We start from the raw sequence: 22982 nt of genomic DNA on the forward strand, positions 1-22982 counted from the left end.
CATACCTCCTATATTTACGCCTAATCATTAACGTACACTACAAACTGCAAGGGTCCCAGCACCGATCCCTGTGGTACACCACTGGTCATAGGCTTCCACTCGGCAAAAACAACCCTCGACCATCACCCTCTGCCTCCTGCCACTAAGCCAATTTTGCATCCAATTTGCCAAATTGCCCTGGATCCCATGGGCTCTTACCTTCTTAACCAATCTCCCATTTGGGACCTTATCAAAAGCCTTACTGAAGTTCATGTAGACTACATCAACTGCTTTACCCTCATCGAGACATCTAGTAACTGCCTTGAAAAATTCAATCAAGTTTGTTAGACATGAGCTCCCCCTGACAAAGCCATGCTGACTAGCCAACTTCCCCTCCTGGTTCCCATGTTAGCCAATACTGGTAATGGTTCGTTCTCTTCAGTTATTGTCCCTCTCTACTTCAAATCTGCCATCATCACCCCCTCCTCAAAAACCAACCCCTGACCCCACCATCCTTGCAAACTACCATCCCATCTCCAACCTCTCTTTTCTTTGCAAAGTCCTCGAATGTGTTCTCACCTTCCAAATCCATGCCCATCTTTCCCAGAACTCCATGCTTGAATGCCTCCAATCAGTTTTCTGCCCTCGCCAACAGTACCAAAACAGTTCTTCTCAAAGTCATAAATGACATCTTTTGTGACGATAACAAAGGTAAACTTTCCCTCCTTATCCTTTGCGACCTGTATGCAGCTTTTGACATGGTTGACCACAACATCCTCCTTCAATGCTTCTCCACTGTTGTGGGACTGCTCTTGCCCGATTCCATTCTTATCTAATTATAGCCAGAGTATCACTTGCAATGGCTTATCTTCCCACTCTTGTACCGGTATTCCTGCTGTTCTGCAAGGATCTATCCTTGGCCCCCTCCTATTTCTCATCGGCGACATCATCTGAAAGCACAGCGTTACTTTTCACATGCACGCTGACGACACTCAGCTCTACTTCAACCACCTCTCTCGACTCCTCCACTGTTGCTAAATTATCAGACTGTTTATCCGACATCCAGTTCTGAATGAGCAGAAATTTCTTCCAATTAAATATTGGGACGACTGAATGCATTGTTTTCGGTCCCCACTTCAAACTCAGTTCCCTAGCTACGGACTCCATCCCTCTCCCTGGCAACAGTCTGAGACTAAACCAGACTGTTCACAATCTTGGTGTCATAATTAACCCTGAGATGAACTTCCGATCATATGTTCGCACCATCACTAAGGCCACTTATTTTCTTCTTTCGTAACATCGTCCAACTTTGCCCTTATCTCAGCTCATCTGCTGCTGAAACCCCAATTCATGCCTTTGTTACCTCTAGACTTGACTATTGTAACGCCCTCCTGGTTGGTCTCCCGAATTCTACTCTCTCTAAACTTGAGGTTGTCCAAACTCTGCTCCCTTGTCTTAACTCACACCAAGTCCCATTGCCCTAGCACCCCTGTGGTCGCTGACCTACATTAGTTTCCAGTCAAGCAATGTCTTTATTTTAAAATTCTCATCCTTGTTTTCAAATCCCTCCATGGCCTCGCCCCTCCCTATCTCTGTGATCTCCTCCAGCCCCACAACCCTCCGAGATATCTGTGCACATCTTATTCTGACCCCCTGTGCATCCCCGATTTTAATAGCTCCACCATTGAAGGTTGCACCTCCAGTTGCCAGGCCCTAAGCTCTGGAATACCCTCCCTACATCTCTCTGCCTCTCTACCTTTTTCCTTCTTGAAGACACTCCTTAAAACCTGCCTCTTTGACCAAGATTTTGGTCATCTGACCTAATACCTCCTTATATTTTGTTTTATGATGTTCCTGTGAAGTGCCTTGGGATGTTTTATTATGTTAAAGGTGCTATATAAATATAAGTTGTTGATGAGTGGATGAATAAATGAAGCAGGGACAAAGCTGCACTTGTTGGGGACAGAGCAGGTAGTCATTTATCACTGGTGTCATGGGACTGTGAATTTTGATGCGAGCGTTTGTGTTTTTCAGAGAAGGGTGTTGTGTTTGGAGCTGCACTAACAGAAGAGGGAATCGCTCAGGTTTATCAGCTCATCGAATATCTCTACAAAAGTGAGTGAAACTACAGCAGTAACTCGGGCTAATAAAAATCTAGCTGTCTACTCTCTCCTGTTCTCACCTCATCTTCTCCTGTTCCCTCCCTCATCTTTGCACATTCTCCTTTCTGTTTTTGCCCCTTTCCACCTTCTCCTGTTCAACTTTCTTCGTCCATCTGTGTCCCTTTCTCCCATTCTCTCTCTCCCCTTCCCATCTTTACTGCACTCTTACTCCTATGTTCGGCTCACTCCTCTCCCCATCTCTGTCTTTGCATCGCTTTGTATATCCTTGTCCCTACATTTAAGCCCCACTATGTCCTCTCTTCCCTAACCCTACGTCCCAGTTCATACACTGCCTTTAATGGAGTACGGTCTCCAGATATCATTTATGCTGTTGAAAAATGTAACAGAAAAGCTGAGAATCTGAGTGAATTTGAAGATGATTTACTGTAATGGCAAAAGGCTTAATGGTAATCCTCCCTAGTTCTGCTCTCGCATTACACCTCTCCTATCAAATAACAATAAACTCCTTTTGTATAAAGAAATTAAACCTGTTTGTACTTTACCTTTGATTCTAATTGCTCTAAAAATACACCCGAAAGGGCATTGCCTTTTGCATCATATTACTAACTCTTTCAGCCTTTGAGATCATTTGAATTTCTCTTTTCCTCCATCACAGATCTCCATGTAGAGGGTCTATTTCGTGTTCCTGGGAACAGTATCCGACTGCAGTCCCTGCGGGAAGCTTTAAACAGCGGAGTGGATATAGATCTGGATTCCGGAGAATTTCATCCAAATGATGTAGCAACTCTGTTGAAAATGTTCCTTGGAGAACTTCCAGAACCGCTCCTCAGTCATAGACATTATAATGCACATCTCAAAATAGCAGGTACACGTGCAGGGGGCAGCAGTCAGTGTGTGCGAGTGGCAGGTACAGGGAGCAGCAGTCAGTGTGTGTGTGAGTGGCAGGTACTGGGAGCAGCAGTCAGTGTGTGTGAGTGGCAGGTACAGGGAGCAGCAGTCAGTGTGTGTGTGAGTGGCAGGTACAGGGAGCAGCAGTCAGTGTGTGTGTGAGTGGCAGGTACAGGGAGCAGCAGTCAGTGTGTGTGCGAGTGGCAGGTACAGGGAGCAGCAGTCAGTGTGTGTGTGAGTGGCAGGTACAGGGAGCAGCAGTCAGTGTGTGTGTGAGTGGCAGGTACAGGGAGCAGCAGTCAGTGTGTGTGTGAGTGGCAGGTACAGGGAGCAGCAGTCAGCGTGTGTGAGTGACAGGTACAGGGAGCAGCAGTCAGTGTGTGTGAGTGGCAGGTACAGGGAGCAGCAGTCAGTGTGTGTGAGTGGCAGGTACAGGGAGCAGCAGTCAGTGTGTGTGTGAGTGGCAGGTACAGGGAGCAGCAGTCAGTGTGTGTGTGAGTGGCAGGTACAAGGAGCAGCAGTCAGTGTGTGTGAGTGGCAGGTACAAGGAGCAGCAGTCAGTGTGTGTGAGTGGCAGGTACAAGGAGCAGCAGTCAGTGTGTGTGCGAGTGGCAGGTACAGGGAGCAGCCGTCGGTGTGTGTGAGTGGCAGGTACAGGGAGCAGCAGTCAGTGTGTGTGAGTGGCAGGTACTGGGAGCAGCAGTCAGTGTGTGTGCGAGTGGCAGGTACAGGGAGCAGCAGTCGGTGTGTGTGAGTGGCAGGTACTGGGAGCAGCAGTCAGTGTGTGTGAGTGGCAGGTACAGGGAGCAGCAGTCAGTGTGTGCGAGTGGCAGGTACAGGGAGCAGCAGTGAGTGTGTGTGAGTGGCAGGTACAGGGAGCAGCAGTCAGTGTGTGTGCGAGTGGCAGGTACTGGGAGCAGCAGTCAGTGTGTGTAAGTGGCAGGTACAGGGCGCAGCAGTCGGTGTGTGTGCGAGTGGCAGGTACTGGGAGCAGCAGTCAGTGTGTGCGAGTGGCAGGTACTGGGAGCAGCAGTCAGTGTGTGCGAGTGGCAGGTACTGGGAGCAGCAGTCGGTGTGTGTGCGAGTGGCAGGTACTGGGAGCAGCAGTCGGTGTGTGTGCGAGTGGCAGGTACTGGGAGCAGCAGTCGGTGTGTGTGCGAATGGCAGGTACTGGGAGCAGCAGTCGGTGTGTGTGCGAGTGGCAGGTACAGGGAGCAGCTGTCAGTGTGTGTGCGAGTGGCAGGTACAAGGAGCAGCAGTCAGTGTGTGTGAGTGGCAGGTACAGGGAGCAGCAGTCAGTGTAATCGGTGTCAGGGACCATCCTTTGCGTTGCATTGAGGATCCTGTCAGGCTTTTTTGTGTGTACTTCAGAGACTGTCTACTTCATTGCAAGTCATTTTTGAATGTTATGTTTCTCGTGTCTGGTTAAACAGAGATCAACGCCTGATTGATTCTTCTGCCTTTAGATCTGATGGTGTTTGATACGAAGGGGAAGAAGACTGTCCCTGACAAGGAGCGTCAGATTGAGGCTCTGCAGCTGCTCTTCCTATTGCTGCCCTCGGCCAATCGGAACCTGCTGAAGTTACTGTTGGACCTGCTATATCACACTGCCAAGCAGCAGGACAGGAACAAGATGACTGCCTACAACCTGGCAGTCATGTTCGCTCCGCCCATTCTCTGGCCAAGGAGTGTAAGTGGATGTCTTGTCTACTGTTTTTAGTCTTAGCCTTCATTTGATTCTCTTCTCTGCAGTCTAACTGCTTTTCAAAGTAATGCCTGACATCTCCCAAACACAACTCATCCTCCAATTTACAATTTTATTTTTGATGCCCAAGAGCATTCATTTAGACACAAGTCTCCTGTCATTAACCTCATCTAATGTTTTCTGAAAATAAAACAAATGTGCTCCAGGCTAACTCAGTGCCATCAAAACATCTCACTGACTCTTCCAAATGTCATGTATCTTCACATTGGGTTTATTGTCTCCACTCTAACTTACCTGAATTTGCAGCAATGTTTCAAAGATCAAAGACTTTGAGCAAGGATTACACGTACAGTACAAGACCAGCTGTTTCCAGTTTGAATCTGGAATATTCAGCTATTTATTGTCTCTGATCTTTGCTTTTATGTGTCCTTTCCTGCTCATTCCATGTGCTTTTCTTCTGCTCCTAACAGTTGATGGCTGCTGACCTCCAAGAGAAGATCTCCAAACTAAATAACGGAATGGCGTTTTTAATTAAACACTCTCAGAAGCTCTTCCGGGTAAGAGAATGATGATTGTGCTAAGGATTGGGGCAGATGGACCTGAAAATGAGTTAAGACTTGAGTTAACCGTGGGATTAAAAAGATTCCCTGACTTTGTGTGGCACTAAAACTAGTACAGCTGCAACACCTCACCGGACCTGCCTAGAGTAACATATTACTTCACACAAAAGAATGCGATTGAATGTGGCAGGCACTGCATGCTGATGCAAGACCTGGGGGTGGATGCTGGAGGGCAGGCTTTGTGTGGTGAGGGGACGGTGAGAGCTGGCGCTGTGTGGTGAGGGGATGGTGAGACGGAGCTGGCGCTGCGTGATGAGACGGGGTCCTGGGTTCTCCCTGTGGTGAGGAATTGCTGTGGTGGGAGCTGGGGGCACGCACTGTAAGAATGTAGTTTTGACTATAGAAAAGTAGCTGATGCCATTAAAAATGTGTTTGAAATGTCTTTTGCCGCTGTGTTCAAAGATTGATGCTTTACATAATTTGACATGAATTTGAAGGCAGTAACTGGTAAGCAGTAGGAAGATGTGAGACAGCGAAACTGGCGTCACCCTTGGTCCTGAAGACCTCTACGCTCGCTTTACATCATCCCATAATTTAGAATGGTTCATCACTCTGGACACAATATCTACCCAGCTTCTAGAAAGGAAAGGGCAGTGGCATTCTGATCCCAAAGAGATTGTTAGTTTACTTTTTATAATTAATTTAAAGAATCTAATCTGTTCTGTCCATACAGGCCCCAGCGTACATTCGAGAACTCGCTAGGCTACAGTTCACAGGATCAAAACTCTCAGTGTCCAGGGTAAGAATATATGATCTGATGATGATATATGATATGATATGACCTGAAACTTTAACTCTCTTTTCCTCTCCACAGATGCGGTCTGACCTGCTGAATATTTCTGGCATTTCCTGTTCTTGTTTCAGATCTCTAGCATCTGCAGTATTTATGCTTTTGTAAGAATATATGATTTCTTCTTGCTTAAAAAACCTGAGACCACCTAAAGCCAGTTCCAACGTGACTACCAAGGTAGCAGCTGGGCCATGCCAGATGTGTAGTGACTTCCCCTATAGCACTGGGGTGGAACAGGATAGTGGCTGCTACCTCCTTGTCTACAGATAGCTGAGTCCTGATGGGAGTTAGGGCTTTATCTACCTGGACTCCCATTTCCAGGGATTTAGGTATTTGAACCCATGGGTGTCTCTGTTCATCCACATCATTGACTGTGGGAGGAGATTAAATAGGTGAGTAGAGTTGTGATAGGGTGGATGTACATGGGCAGTGGGAAGAGTTTAATTGGGTGGGTAGAGTCCATGACAGGAGAGAGTGTACAAGGGCCACATGCTAGTGAGTATAGAAATAGGAAAATACACCAGATGAATGCGTGACTGGAGAGATGGTGCAGGAGGGAGGGCTTCAGATTTCTGGGGCATTGGGACTGGTTCTGGGGAAGGTGGGACCTGTACAAGCTGGACAGTCTGCACCTGAACAGGACTGGGACAAATATCATTGCAGGAAGATTTGCTAGTGCTGTTGGGGATGGTTTAAACTAGCTTGGCGGGGGGATGGGAACCTGAGTGTAGTCTTAGATGGGACAGTTTCAGGGCAGGGAACAGGAGGCAGAAATTTAGCGAGTGACTCTGAAAGACAGAAGAAGCAAAGGTTAAAAAGGGTGCAGCACAGGAATTTGGCAGTGTTAAAAGGTATTTATTTAAATGCAAGGAGGATAGTAAATAAAGCCGAGGGCAGTGTTAAAAGGTATTTATTTAAATGCAAGGAGGATAGTAAATAAAGCCGAGGAGCTGAGGACACAGATAAACACATGGCAACACGATATCGTTGCTATAACAGAAACTTGGCTTAAAGAGGGGCAAGAATGGCAACTCAACATCCCTGGATATAGTTTTCAGGCGGGATAGAGAGGGAGATAAAAAATGAAGGGGTGTAGCATTATTAGTTAAGGAATCAATAACAACTTTGAGGAGGGATGATATGCTAAATGAATCATCAAATGAGGCCATATGGGTGGAGCTCAGAAATAAAAAAGGGGCAGCCACACTACTAGGAGTGTACTATAGACCCCCAAATAGTGAGAGGGAGGTCGAGGAACAAATAGGTAGGCAAATTTCTGAGTGCAAAAACTATAAGGCAATAATAGTTGGAGATTTCAACTACCCCAATATCAACTGGGATACAAACAATGTGAAGGGCACAGAGGGGACAAAATTCTTGAACTGCGTTCAAGAGAACTTTTTTAGCCAGCACATAATAAGCCCAACGAGAAGGGGCGCAATTCTAGATTTAGATTTGGTAATGAAGCTGGGCAAGTGGAGGAAGTAACAGTGGGTGACAATTTTGGAGCTAGTGACCATAATACAGTTAGTTTTAGCATAATCATGGAAAAGTACAAAGATAAAACAGAAGTAAAAGTTCTAAATTGGGGGAAGGCAAATTTTAAGAAACTGAGAGGTAACCTGGCGAAAGTGGACAGGATACAGCTACTTGAAGGAAAATCAGTGGCAAACCAGTGGGAGGCATTCAAAAGCGAGATTCTACAGGCACAGTGTAGTCATGTAGGCATGTCCCCACAAGGATAAAGGGTGGTACTGCCAAATCTAGAGCCCCCCCACCCCCGGTTATCTAGAAGCTTACAGGGAAAGTTAAAGCGGAAAAAGAAAGCTCATGACCATCACAAAAATCTTAATACTTTAGAAAGCCTAGAGGAGTATAGAAAGTGCAGGGGGTGAAGTAAAAAAGGAAATTAGAAAAGCAAAGAGGACATGAAAAATTATTGGCAGGTAAAATCAAGGAAAACCTGAAGATGTTTTATCAGTACATTAAGAGCAAGAGGATAGCTAAGGAAAGGGTAGGGCCTATCAGAGATGTACAAGGAAACTTATGCGTGGACGCAGAAGATGTGGACAGGGTTCTTAATGAGTTTTTTGTCTCTGTCTTCACAAAGGAGAGGGTTGATGCAGACATTGTAGTTAAAGAGGAGGAGTGTGAAATATTAGATACGATAAGCATAAAGAGAGAGGAAGTACTAGAGGGTCTGACATCCTTGAAAGTGGATAAATCACCAGGGGTGGATGAATTGCACCCCAGGTTGCTAAAGGAAGCCAGGGAGGAAATAGAGGATGTGCTGAGGATCATCTTCAAATCCTCACTAGATACAGGCGAGGCACCAGAGGATTTGAGGTCTGCGAACGTTATACAATTGTTTAAAAAGGGTGTGAGGGATAGGCCAAATAATTATAGGCCGGTCAGTCTGACCTCGGTGGTGGATAAATTGTTAGAATCTATTCTGAGGGACAGGATAAACTGCCACTTAGAAAGGCATGGAATAATCAGGGATAGTCAGCATGGATTTGTTAAGGGAAGGTCATGTCTTACTAACTTGATTGAGTTTTTTGAGGAAGTAACAAGAAGGATTGATGAGGGTAATGCAGTGGATATGGTCTACATGGATTTTAGTAAGGCATTTGACAAGGCCCCACATGGCAGACTGGTCAGTAAAATGAAAGCCCATGGGATATGGGGGAATGAGGCAGGTTGGATCCAGAATTGGCTCAGGGACAGGAAAGAAAGGGTAGTAGTCGATGGATGTTTTTGTGAATGGAAAGCGGTTTCCAGTGGCATTCCACAAGGCTCAGTGTTGGGTCCTTGCTGTTTGTGGTATATATTAATGATTTGGACTTAACTGTGGGAGGCATAATTGGGAAATTTGTTGATGACACAAAAATTGGCCATGTAGTTGATAATGAAGAGGAAAGCCGTAGACTCCAGAAAGATATCGATGGTTTGGTTGAGTGGGTGGAAAAGTGTCAAATGGAATTCAATCCGGAGAAGTGTGAGGTAATGCATTTAATGAGGGCAAATAAAATGAGGGAATTCACAATAAACTGGAGGATATTGAGAGGGGTAGAAGAAGTGAGAGACCTTGGAGTGCATGTCCACAGGTCCCTGAAGGTGGCAGCACAGGTTGACAGGGTGGTGAAGAAGGCATATGGAATGCTTTCCTTTATTGGCGGAGGTATAGAATACAAAAGCAGGGATGTGATGCTGGAACTGTATAAAACGCTGGTTAGGCCACAGCTGGACTATTGCGTACAGTTCTGGTCACCACATTACAGAAAGGACATAATTGTTCTGGAGAAAGTACAGAGGAGATTTACAAGAATGTTGCCAGGGCTCGTAAGTTGCAGCTATGAGGAAAGATTGGATAGGCTAGGGTTGTTTTCCTCAGAACAGAGGCAGCTGAGGGGTGACTTAATTGAGGTGTACAAAATTATGAGGATCCTAGGTTGAGAAGACAGGAAGGACCTGTTTCCCCTAGTGGAGAGTCAATTACCAGGGGGCATAGATTTAAGGTGAATAGTAGAAGGATTAGAGGAGACATGAGGGAAAACTTTTTCACCCAGAGGGTGGTGGGTGTCTGGAATTCACTGCCAGGAATGGTGGTGGAGGCAGAAACCCTCAACTCTTTAGAAAGGTACCTGGACATGCACCTGAAGTGCTGTAACCTGCAAGGCTACGGACCAGGTGTTGGAAGGTGGGATTAGATTGGGCGGCTAGTGTTTTTGGCTGGCACGGACACCGGTTGAATGGTCTCTTTCTGTGCTGTGATTTTTCTATAGTTCTATGGTTCTAAGTGTTTAATTGGGTGGGTAGAGTCCATGACGGGAGAGAGTGTACAAGGGCTGTGGGAGGAGTGGGGTTGATGTGCTGAATGAGCTCCTGTATACTGTGTTTTTAGGTTAGCCCCATGTTCTTTGGGGATTGTTTTCTAATGTTTGTTGGAGTGTTTGGATTGCTTTTTCTGTTCAGGATGATCTGGATTTGTTGCCAGCTCCAGATTGCCAAGATTTACTCATCATGAAAGCTGCAAAGCGGAGTAGGCTGCAATCTGTTTTGAGACCCAAGGAGGAGACGCAGCAACATACAGAGGAGGCCCTGAAGGAGCTCTTTAAACATGTCAACAATATGCCTGACTCCGCCAAAAAGAAGAGACTCGTGAGACAGGTAGGGGAAGGGGTGCTGTTTCTGCCGCAACTCCTCTATCTGATGTGATAACAAGCTGTACAAGTCAGCAAGGCCCAGAAGCTAATGAACTCTATCAGCTGCTGTTGCTGATGCTGGGTTAGCTATTTGACCGAATGAGTTTAAGTTTGGGTTAAGAAGAGAGGATAAAATCAGCCAGGGTTCCAGTTCCTCATCATTTCCCAGTGATTTCTGGTGGAAAATTTGTGTTAATGTTGGTGAGGACAGGGCTGGACTTGGTTCACATCATATCCTCGTCAATATGCTGTGTAGGTTCACGCAGTAAGAATGAATTGGTGAGGTATTGCAAGGGAGCAGTCTCTAGTATTCCAGGGTCAGTGCCATCAGGAGACCGAGAAGCAAAAACTAATTTAATTTAACCCTTTGCTGCTTCTGATTCACAGATGCAATGAAGCCCAATTAAATGAACAGGCGTTCAAACCTTTTTGGTCAGTGTCAGCCCACCCTCACTCATGGACCCTAAAGCAATTCCGATTCCAACCACTATGGGACATATCAAACCTTGCCCCTGCTGCTGTGACACATGCAAGTCCCCAAGCTTGCCCTCCTCCTACTGCTATAGGGCAGTCTGTTGGCATTTTGTCAGTGTGAATAACAACACAGGGCTTTGGAGAGCTGGAGATAAGAAAATTGCTGCTTGTTTTGCAACCTGAGAAATGTTTTCATTCAGAGGGTTGTGAATCTTTATAATTGTATACTCCAGAGGTTGTAGATGCTCCATTGTTTAGTATATTTTAGGCTGAGATAGACAGATTTTTCGTCCATCGGGGAATTCATGGATATGGGGAGCGGGCAGCAAAATGTTGAGGCAGAAGATCAACCATGATCGTATTAATGACGGACCAGGTTCAGGGGGCTGAATGGTCTACTCCTGCTTCTATTTCTTATGCTGTCTAATCCAGGGCCCTGAACACAAGGCAGAACACATCACGTATCAAGTGAGGTGTATCATATCCCTCGCACAGTCCTGATAAACAATGTGATATTCCACTGCTTATATGTTCTCTCCAGTTTTAAACCATCCTTTCTCCTTGCCCTCTTGTAGTTTCATAAAAGCTCGATTGTTGATACTCCTGAAGGATTCACTTCGCCTAAACCCAAGAAACATGTACGCTCCAAGTCTTTTGGGGGTCGCATTAAGGTAAGAGGGGCACAAAACTGCACTGGTAAACCTGCAATTAAAATATTTTTTAAAACTTCTCCAAAGGGTTAAAAGTGCAACTGATTCACAGCTACATTGGATAAGGCAAATGTCAGCCTTGCATCGTGCTGAAAACTGTAGGTGTCTATGTGTACACACGTCACGTGCGCAGGACTGAGCTTCAGCTGCGATGCGCCCACTGTCCTGTCCACAACAAAGGACAAATCCAATCCAATTACCCATACTATCAAGCAGCACTTACTCAGCAATAACCTGCTCACCAGTGTTCAGTTTGGGTTCTGCCAGGGCCACTCGGCTCCAGACCTCAATACAGCCTTGGTCCAAAAATGGACAAAAGAGCTGAATTCCAGAGGTGAGGTGAGAGTGTCTGCCCATGACATCAAGGCAGCATTTAACAGAGTGTGACCTCAAGCCCGAGTAAAAGTGAAGTCAATGGGAATCGAGAGGAAAATTCTCCACTGATTGGAGTCATACCGAGTGCAAAGGAAGATGGTTGTGGTAGTTGGAGGCCAATCATCTCAGCCCCGGGACGTTGCTGCCAGGGGAGGTGTTGGCGTAGTGATAATGTCACTAGACTAGTAACCCAGAGACCCAGGCTAATGCTCTGGGGACATGGGTTCGAATCCCACCATGGCAGATGGTGAAATTTGAATTCAATCAATTAAATCTGGAAGTAAAATTGAGTCTAATGGTGACCATGAAACCATCATGGATTGTTGTAAAAAACCTATCTGGTTCACTAATGCCTTTTAGGGAAGGAAATCAACTGTCCTTACCTGGTCCGGCCCACGTGCGACTCCAGACCCACACAATGTGATTGACTCTTAAATGCCCTCTGAAATGGCCTAGCAAGCCACTCAGTTGTATCAAAACCGTTACAAAGTCTAAGAAAAGGAATGAAACCAGACGGACCACCTGGCCATCGACCTAGGCACCAGAAACAACAAGGGCAAACCTAGCCCTGTCTACCCTGCAAAGTCCTCCTTACTAACATCTGGGGGCTTGTGTCAAAATTGGGAGAGCTGTCCCACAGACTAGTCAAGCAACAGCCTGACATAGTCATACTCATGGAATCATACCTGACAATGTCCCAGACAGGACTGACCCACCAGAGGTGGTGGCACAGTATACAGTCGGGAGGGTGTTGCACTGGGAATCCTCAACATTGACACTCCGGATCCCAGGAAGTCTCATGGCATCAGGTCAAACATGGGCAAGGAAACCTCCTGCTTAATACCAACTACCAGTTCTCCACCCCTTTCTCCGCCCCCCCCCCCCTCACCCTGGTTGATGAATCGTGCTTCTCCATGTTGACCATCAATTGGAAGAAGCACTGAGGATAGCAAGGTGACAAAATATACTCTGGGTCGGGGACTTCAATGCCCATCACCAAGAGTGGCTCAGTAGCACCAGTGGTGGCCGAGTCCTAAAGGACATTGCTGGATTGGGCCTGAGGGAACCAACATGGGGGAAAAACACACTTGACTTCGTCCTCACCAATCTACCTGTTACAGATTCATCTGTCCATGACAGTATTGGTAGGAATGATCACTGCACAGTCCTTGTGGAGGCAAAGTCCTGTCTTCACATTGACGATACCCTCCATTGTGTTGTGTGGCACAACCACTGTGCTAGATGGTACAGATTTTGAACAGATCTAGCAATGCAAAACTGGGCATCCATGAGGCGCTGTGGACCATCAGCAGCAGCAGAATTGTATTCAACCACAATCTGTAACCTCATGGCCCGGCATATCCCCCACTCTACCATTATCATCAAGCTGGGGGACCAACCCTAGTTCAATGAAGAGTGCAGGAGGGCATGCCAGGAGCAGCACCAGGCATACCTCAAAATGAGATGTCAACCTGGTGAAGCTACAACACAGGATTACTCGCACGCCAAACAGCAGAAGCAGCATGCAATAGACAGGGCTAAGTGATCCCACAACCAACAGATCAGATCTAAGCTCTGCAGTCCTGCCACATCCAGTCATGAATGGTGGTGGACAATTAAACAACTGACAGACGGAGGTGGCTCCACAAATATCCCCATCCTCAACAATGTTTGGAATCCAGCACATTATTGCAAAAGACAAGGCTGTAGCATTTGCATTCAGCTTCAGCCAGAAGTGCCGAGTGGATGATCCAACTCGGCCTCCTCCTGAGGTCCCCAGCATCACAGATGCCAGTCTGCAGCCAATCTGATTCACTCCACGTGATATCAAGAAACGGCTGAAGGCACTGGATCCTGCAAAGGGCTATGGGCTCTGACAACATTCTGGCAATAGTACTGAAAACTTGTACTCCAGAACTAGCTGCGCCCCTAGCCAAGCTGTTTTAGTACAGCTACAACACTGGCATATACCCAACATTGTGGAAAATTGCCCGGGAACGTCCTGTGTATAAAAAGCAGGTGAAATCTAACCTGGCCCAATTACCGCCCTATCAGTCCACTCTTGATCATTAGCAAAGTGATGGAAGAGGTCATCAACAGTGCTATCAAGTGGCACTTGCTCAGCAATAACCTGCTCACTGATGCTCAGTTTGGGTTCCACCAGGGTCACTCAGCTCCTGACCTCATTACAGCCTTAGTTCAAACATGGACAAAAGAGCTGAATTCCAGAGGTGAGGTGAGAGTGACTGCTCTTGACATCAAGGCAGCATTTGACTGAGTTTTGGCATCAAGGAGTCCTAGCAGAACTGAGGTCAATGGGAATCAGGGGGAAAACTCTCCACTGGTTGGAGTCATCCCTAACACAAAGGAAGATTGTTGTGGTTGTTGAGGTCAATCATCTCAGTCCCAGGACATTACTCCAGGAGTTCCTCAGGATAGTGTCCTAGGCCCAAACATCTTCAGCTGCTTCATCAATGACTAAAAACTGACTGTAAAAGTTTCTGCAGGTATGTGAAGAGAAAAAGATTGGTGAAGACAAATGTAGGTCCCTTACAGTCAGAAACAGGGGAATTTATTATGGGGAACAAAGAAATGGCTGACCAGCTAAATGCGTACTTTGGTTCTGTCTTCACAAAGGAGGACACAAATATCATTCCAGAAATGTTAGGGAATACAGGGTTTAGTGAGAGGGAGGAACTGAAGGAAATCAGTATGAGTAGACTTGCAGGTTGATAGGTAAATTGGCCATTGTAAATTGCCCCTAGTGTAGGTAGGTGGTAGGAGAATAGTGGGGATGTGGTAGAGAATATGGGGTTAGTGTAGGGTTAGTATAAATGGGTGGTTGTTGGTCGGCACAGACTCGGTGGGCCGAAGGGCCTGTTTCAGTGCTGTATCTCTAAATAAATAAAAAAATAAAAAGATAAATGGTGTTGGGGAAATTGATGGGATTGAAGGCCGATAAATCCCCAGGGCCTGATGGTATGCATCCCAGAGTACTTAAGAAAGTGGCCCTAGAAGTAGTGGATGCATTGGTGGTCATCTTCCAAGATTCTATAGACCCTGGAACAGTTCCTACAGATTGGAGGGTAGCTAATGTAACCCCACTATTTAAAAAGGGAGGTAGAGAGAAAGGAAGGAATTATAGACCAGTCAGCCTGATGTCGGTAGTGGGAAAATTCTAGAGTCCATTACCAAAGATTTTATAACAGAGCACTTAGAGAACAGTGGTAGAATCGGGCAGAGTAGAATGGATTTACGAAAGGGAAATCATGCTTGACAAATCTACTAGAATTCTTCGAGGATGTAACTAGTAGAGTTGATGAGGGGGTGTCAGTGGATGTAGTTTATTTGGACTTTCAGAAGGCTTTCGACAAAGTCCCACATAAGAGATTAGCGTGTAAAATTAAAGCGTAGGGATTGGGGGTAGTGTATTGCGATGGATAGAAAATTGGTTGGCATACAGGAAACAAAGGGTATGGATAAATGGGTCTTTTTCCGAATGGTTGGCAGTGACTAGTGGGGTACTGCAGGGATTGGTGCTAGGACCCCAGCTATTCACAATATATATTAATGATTTAGATGAGGGAACTAAATGTAATATTTCCAAATTTGCAGATGACACAAAACTGGGTGGGAGGGTGAGTTGTGAGGGGGATGCAGAGAGGCTTCAGGGTGATTTGGACAAGTTGAGTGAGTGGGCTAATGCATGGCAGATGCAGTATAATGTGGATAAATGTGAGGTTATCCACTTTGGTAGCAAAAACAGGAAGGCAGATTATTATCTGAACGGCTATAAATTGAGAGAGGGGAATATGCAGCGAGACCTGGGTGTTCTCGTACACCAGTTGCTGAAGGTAAGCATGCAGCTCCAACAGGGGGTAAAAAAGGGAAATGGTATGTTGGCCTTCATAGCGAGAGGATTCGAGTACAGGAGCAGGGATGTCTTGCTGCAATTATACAGGGCCTTGGTGAGGCCACACCTGGAATATCGTGTGCAGTTTTGGTCTCCTTATCTGAGGGGGGATGCTCTTGCTACAGAGGGAGTGCAGCGAAGGTTTACCAGACTGATTCCTGGGATGGCGGACTGACGTATGAGGAGAGATTGAGTCAGTTAGATTTATATTCGCTGGAGTTCAGAAGAGTGAGGGGGGATCTCCTAGAAACCTCTAAAATTCTAACAGGACTTGACAGGGTAGATGCAGGAAGGATGTTCCCGATGGCGGGGGAGTCCAGAACCAGGGGTCACAGTTTAAGGATACGGGGTAAACCTTTCAGGACTGAGATGAGGAGAAATCTCTTCACCCAGAGAGTGGTGAGCCTGTGGAATTCGCTACCACAGAAAGCAGTTGAGGCCAAAACATTGTATGGGGAATTCTATGGAAAGTGAGTTGCCTCCTGTCTCCCCAATGCCTGTCCACTATCAAAAAGTCAGGAAGAATAATATGTGACTATAATATGATAGAATTTAACATTATGTTTGAAAGTGAGATAGTTCAATCTGAAGCCAGATTGTTAAATTTGAACAGAGGAAATTATGAAGGTATGAGGGGCAAATTGGCTGAGATGGATTGGGAAAATACATTACATAGCCAATACAGTGCATAGTCAATGGATAGTCTTCAAAGAATTATTAAATATTTTACAGCAACTATACATTCCTTCAAGGCACAAAAATGTCAAAAGAAAAAGCAGTTAACCATGGCTAACAAAGGAAGTTCAGGATTGTATAAGATTAAAAGAAAAGGGCTATAAAGTTGCCAGAAATAGTAGTAAACCTGAGTATTGGGAGGATTATACAGCAAAGGAGGACCAAGAAACTGATAAAGAAAGGGAGAATAGAATATGAATGTAAACTAGCAAAAAACATAAAACAGACTGTAAAAGCTTCTATAGGTATGTAAAAAGGAAACGTTTGGCTAAGACCAATCTGGGTCCATTACACGTAGAGTCAGGAGAATTTATAATGGGGAATAGGGAAATGGCAGAGAAGCTAAATGATTACTTTGTCTCTGTCTTCACTGAGGAAGATACAAGAAATCTCCCAGAATTAGAGATCAAAGGGATTAGGGAGAATGAGGAATTGAAGGAAATTAGTGTTAGTAAGAAGGTTGTTTTGGAGAAATTAATGGGGCTGAAGGTTGGTAAGTCCCCAGCACCTGATATTTTACATCCCAGAATGTTGAAAGAGGTAGCTATAGAGATAGTGGATGTATTGGTGATCATTTTCCAAAATTCTATAGATTCTGGAACAGTTCCTGCAGATGGTAAGGTACCAAATGTCATTCCGCTATTTAAGAAGGGAGGGAGAGAGAAAACAGGGAATTACAGACATGTTAGCCTTGCATCAGTCATTGGGAAAATGCTAGAATCTATTCTAAATGATGTGATAAATGGACACTTGGATAATAATGATCTGATTGGCCATAGTCAACATGCATTTATGAATGGGAAATCATGTTTGGTGAACCTGTTGGAGTTTTTTGAGGATGTTACTAACAGAATTGATAAAGGGAGTTGGTGGACATGGTATACTTAGATTTTCAGAAGGCTTTTGATAAAGTCCCCCACAGGAGGTTCGTTAGCAAAATTAAAGCACATGGAATAGGAAGTAATATACTGGCATAGATTAAAGATTGGTTAACAGGCAGAAAACAGAGAGCAGGAATAAACTGGTCATTCTTGCGTTGGCAGGCTGTGACCAGTGGGGTACTTGGGGCACCAGCTATTCACAATGTATATCAATGATTTGGATGTGGCGACCAAATGTAATATTTCCAAGTTTGCAGATGACACAAAACTAGGTGGGAGCGTGTGGTGTGAGGAAGATGCAAAGCGGCTTCTGGGAGATTTGGACAGACTTAGTGAGTGGGCAAGAACATGGCAGATGGAATATAATGTGGAAAAATGTGAGGTTATCCATTTGGTAGAAGGAACAGATGTGCAGAGTATTTCTTAAATGGTCAGAGATTAGAAAGTGTAGATGTACAAAGAGACCTGGGTGTCCTCGTCAATAAGTCACTGAAAGCTAACATGCAGGTGCAGCAAGAAATTAATAAGGCTAATAATATGTTGGTCTTTATCGCAAGAGGATTTGAGTACAGCAGTAGTGAAGTCTTGCTTCAATTGTATGGAACCTTGGTTAGACCGCACCTGGAGTACTGTGTGCAGTTTTGGTCCCCTTACCTTAGGAAGGATGTTATTGCCATAGAGGGAGTGCAATGAAGGTTCACCAGACTTGTTCCCGGGATGGCAGGACTGTCCTAGGAAGAGAGATTGGGGAAACTGGGCCTGTATTCTCTAGAGTTTCAAAGAATGAGAAATGATCTCATTGAAACCTGCAAAATACTTAAAGGGATAGAAGGGTAGATGCAGGTAAGATGTTTCCCCTGGCTGGGGAGTCTAGAACCCGGGGACACAATTTCAAAATAAGGGGGAAGCCACTTAGGACCGAGATGAGGAGAAATTTCTTTGTCAGAGGGTTGTGAATCTTTGGAATTCTCTATCCCAGAGGGCTGTGGAAGCTCAGTCATTGAGTATGTTTAAAGTAGAGATTGACAGATTTCTAAATACCAATGACATAAAGGAATATGGGGATAATGTGGGGAAAGGGCATTAAAGTGGATGATCAGCCATGATCGTATTGAATGCTGGAGAAGGCTCGATGGGCTGAATGGCCTACTCCTGCTCCTATGTTCCTATGGAATACTCTGCACTTGCCTGGAAGAGTGCAGCTCTAACAACAGTCAAGATACTTGACACCATCCAGGACAAAGTAACCCACTTGATTGTTTAAGGTTGTTGATGGGACGCCTTTCATTCCCTCCAACAGTGGCAGCAGTGTGTACCATCTACAAGATGCGCTGCAGCAACTCACCAAGCCTCCTCGAAACACGCAACCTTTGACACCTGGAAGGACAAGTGCAGCGGGCGCATGGGAACACCACCATCTGCAAGTTCCCCTCCAAATCAAAATCATCTTGACTTGGAACTATTTCACTGTTGCTTCTTCATCGCTGGGTTAAAAACCTGGAACTCCCTCCCTAACAGTACTGTGGGAGCACCTTCACCACATGGACTGCAGTGGTTCAAGAAGGTGACTCACTACCACCTTCTATGTAGGATAACAGGATATACGGCACAGGAAGAAGCCGTTCAGCCCAACCATCCCATGCCAGTGTTGGTGCTCCATTCGAGCCTCCTGCCGTCTTTCCTCATCTAAATCATAACCCTCTATTCCCTTCTCCCTCATGCTTGTCTAGCTTCTGCTTAAATAAATCTGTGCTATTTACTTCAACCACTCTCTGGTAGAAAGTTCCATATTTTCACCACTTTGATTAGATTAGAGATACAGCACTGAAACAGGCCCTTCGGCCCACCGAGTCTGTGCCGAACATCAACCACCCATTTAGACTAATCCTACACTAATCCCATATTCCCACCAAACATCCCCACCTGTCCCTATATTTCCCTACCACCTACCTATACTAGTGACAATTTATAATGGCCAATTTACCTATCAACCTGCAAGTCTTTTGGCTTGTGGGAGGAAACCGGAGCACCCAGAGAAAACCCACGCAGACACAGGGAGAACTTGCAAACTCCACACAAGCAGTACCTGGAATCGAACCCGGGTCCCTGGAGCTGTGAGGCTGCGGTGCTAAGCACTGCGCCACTGTGCCGACCCTTTGGGTACTCTTTGGGTAAAGAAGTTTCTTCTGAATTCCCTATTGGATTTCTTGCTGAATTTTTGATTGGCCTCTAGTTATGCTCTTCCCACAAGTGGAAACATTCTTTCTGTATCCACTCTATCAAAACTTTTATTTTCCAATTAGACCTCTCTTAGGTCACCTCTTAGCCTTTTTCCAAAAGAGACCCAGCCTGTTCATTCTTTCCCGATATGTATACCCACACATTTCTGTTATCATCCTTGTAAATCTCCTTTGCACCCTCTCTAGTGCCTTTACATCCTTTCTATAATATGGCGACCAGAACTGCACGCAGTACTCCTAAGTGTGGTGTAACCAAGGTTCGATATAGGTTTGGTATAACCTCCCTACTTTTCAATTCTATCCCTCTGGAAATAAAGCCAAGTGCTTGGTTTGCTTTTTTTCTAGCCTTGCTAATCCGTAGCACGACTTTAAATGGTTGGTGTATCTGTACTCATTCCTATGTTCCTCTACCCCACTGAGACTCGCACCTTCCAAGTAATAAGTGACTTCCCTATTCTTACTACCAAAATGTGCTACCTCACATTTATCTGTGTTGAACTTCATTTGCCAATTATTTTCCCCTTCTGCAAGTTTATTAATGTCCTCCTGTAATTTATTGCAGTCCTCCTCAGTATTGGGGAGCAGGAGTTGAGTTACTCAGCACAAAATTCCCAGTCTCTGACCTGCTCTTGTAGCCACAGTATTTAAGTGGCTGGTTCAGTTAAGTTTCTGATCAATGGTGACCCCCAGGATGTTGCTGGTGGGGGATTTCAGTGCTGGTATTCCATTGAATGTCAAGGGGAGATGGTTAGATTCTCTCATATTGGACATGGTCATTGCCTGGCACTTAAGTGGCAAGTAAAATTCACGCCGCACGTCAGCCCAAGCCTGCATGTTGTCCAGGTCTTCCGTTGGGCACTGAGGATTATCTGAGGAATTGCGAATGATACTGAACACTCTGCAATCATTAGTGAACATCCCCACTTCTGACCTTATAATGGAGGGAAGGTCATTGATGAAGCAGCTGAAGATGGTTGGGCCTAGGACACTTCTCTGAGCAACTCCTGCAGTGATGTTCTGGAGCTGAGATGATTGACCTCCAACAAACACAACCATCTTCCTTCACAAACCAACACCAACCAGTGGAGAGTTACCCCCCTGATTTCCATTGACTTCAATTTTGCTAGGGCTCCTTGATGCTATACTCTGTTGAATGCTGCCTTGATATCAAGGGCAGTCACTCTCACCTCACCTCTGGAATTCAGCTCTTTTATCCATGTTTGGACCAAGGCTGAAATGAGGTCTGTAGCTGAGTGGCCCTGACAGAACCCAAACTGAGTTTCGGTGAGCAGGTTATTGGTAAGTGCTGCTTGATAGCCCTGTTGATAAATCAACAGCAAATTGATGTAAGGTGTTAAGAGTAGACTGATGGGGCGGTAATTGGCCAGATTCAGTTTAGCCTGCTTTTTGAATTTGATTGATCCTGCTTTTTGTGGAGAAGACCTATCTGGGCAATTTTCCACTTTGCGATTGCAATGGGACGACTAATTATGCCACCAGCTTTACTGCAACAAAGAGGCATTTGAATGGGCTGGTGGACTTGCTGGCATCGCTACTCAGGAGACTGAGTAACTGAACATGGGTGGCTTATATACCCATGACTGTGTCCTGTCACATGCTTTATGTGAGGATCATGATTTTCCCTGCCCATCATGTACCTGTTGAAGACTCCTTGTGACACAGACTCTGGGGTCAATATTCAGATCACACTTAGGGTTGCTTCTTTTTCTGACAGCGTAAAGTTTTGGGTGGTCAGTATATCACGGAAAGAAAGAACAACATCCTGACACCAAGCACGGTGACTGAAAGCAGTGGATACCCACAAGTGAGTGACTTGGAGAACCCTGAGCAGGTGAGACTTGGCACCCTCACAACCCTGCCATTTGGTGGCTTGAAATGTGTTGCTTCAGATTTTTTAAAATTGCAAACACTGGGAGTCAGCATTGGAAAGAGCAATGATAGATTCAGGTCAGGTTAGTTCCTTGATTGGAATTAATTAGGGTGTCGCTGACAGCAGAGAGGGGATGGGGAGCTGCCTTGGTGCTAGAATCATATTCTAGATAGGAGTTGTTCTCACTGCACTTAGTCGCGGACTATAAGCCATAGTGTAGTGTCTCTGAAGTGCAGTCGGAGGAGAAACTCCCACTACCTATGCTTGAAGGTGTGACAAGCGGCAGGGTTGCAATGATTTGTCCCACCAGCAGTCAGTCATTTTCTGAAAGGCTGTGATTTTTCAGATAAAGTTAATATAGAAGTGGAGATCTTCAAACTACAGGGCCTGCTTCACACCCAATGTTCTTTACAATTTCAGAAGTGTGTGGAATTGCCAACAATGCACTTCAGTCGCATCCGATCAAAATCCACAGATGAAATCCTCAATGGCAGAAAGGTGACGTGTTTAGTCTGATTCTTGATTCATCTGAGGTTCATGGTTGCACCAATCTTGCTTCTCAATCCCTGGATACCTGATCAGAAGGAGGCATTCACCTTAAATCAAGGGTGAATTTTCAGTGAGCCATCTTCCTAAAACTACAGTATACAGGGTACAGTATAGCTTCAGCCTGGGAGAATCTAGTTAAATTATTGGAGCATGGCATGTATTGCATAGAGTGGTTGTTATGAAGACTATTGCATTTTTTTTGCTTGAAAATTAGACACAAAAAAAATCAGACTGATACAGTGCAGGAGGCCATTCAGTCCATCATGCCTGTGTTGGCTCTTTTGGTCGAGTTACCTAATTATTCTACTCCCCTGCTGTCACTATAGCCCTGTACTACTTTCTCCTTTTTGAATATTTCTCTAATTTTTTGAACATTACTGTTAAATCTGCTTCTATCATATTTGAAGCAGAAGCTAAAGGCTCTGTTAGTAAATGCAACAGTGGAATTAGTTTTGCATTGTTTTAACAGAGTTGGCACAGACATGATAGGTTTAATAGCTTATTCAGTGCTGTAAATGCTCTAAGCTATGGATGACAAGCCTATTCCTGAGCCTAATGGATCACAGAACTTGTGATGCGTTACTTAACAGACGTTCTGAAGCCTAGCTGCAGAGAATAAATTTTCAGGTGATTGTCCTGGGAATGGGCTGCACTAGCATGTGGTCTAATTACAGGGCAGTGAAATACCTCCACAATAAGTATATACTATCCTCCGTTCTAGAAGGGTGAGGCGTGCTCTGGGTATTTCCCCGTCCCAGTAATGACCTACTTAGAGCTTCCCCAGTTTACTCCTCTTTGGGGCAGAGTTAGTGGTCGAGTCACTATAAATGAGCTTGCTGATCAGAGGTAGTGGCGGGTGATGTCGTAACTTGTCCTTGATTCGGTATAACTCACTAGATGCTGC

The 22982-nt window shown here is 45.3% G+C and overlaps 1 protein-coding gene across 2 annotated transcripts in view; it reads left to right on the forward strand.

Annotated features, from left to right (window-relative positions):
- The window catches only part of arhgap19 (Rho GTPase activating protein 19), a 44551-nt gene that overhangs the window by 15310 nt on the left and 6259 nt on the right, over window positions 1–22982 (forward strand). The window contains exons 3-11 of one of the 2 annotated variants that reach the window (XM_068053224.1): window positions 2014–2094; window positions 2758–2967; window positions 4457–4680; window positions 5166–5252; window positions 5989–6054; window positions 10081–10275; window positions 11360–11455; window positions 21374–21490; window positions 21950–22027. In XM_068053224.1, the coding sequence (XP_067909325.1) occupies window positions 2014–2094; window positions 2758–2967; window positions 4457–4680; window positions 5166–5252; window positions 5989–6054; window positions 10081–10275; window positions 11360–11455; window positions 21374–21490; window positions 21950–22027 (1154 nt within the window). The remainder of the gene's footprint in view (window positions 1–2013; window positions 2095–2757; window positions 2968–4456; window positions 4681–5165; window positions 5253–5988; window positions 6055–10080; window positions 10276–11359; window positions 11456–21373; window positions 21491–21949; window positions 22028–22982) is intronic. The other variant, XM_068053225.1, reaches the window with a different exon arrangement.

Source organism: Heterodontus francisci, chromosome 20 (assembly GCF_036365525.1).
Source record: "Heterodontus francisci isolate sHetFra1 chromosome 20, sHetFra1.hap1, whole genome shotgun sequence".
Lineage (NCBI taxonomy): Eukaryota > Metazoa > Chordata > Chondrichthyes > Heterodontiformes > Heterodontidae > Heterodontus > Heterodontus francisci.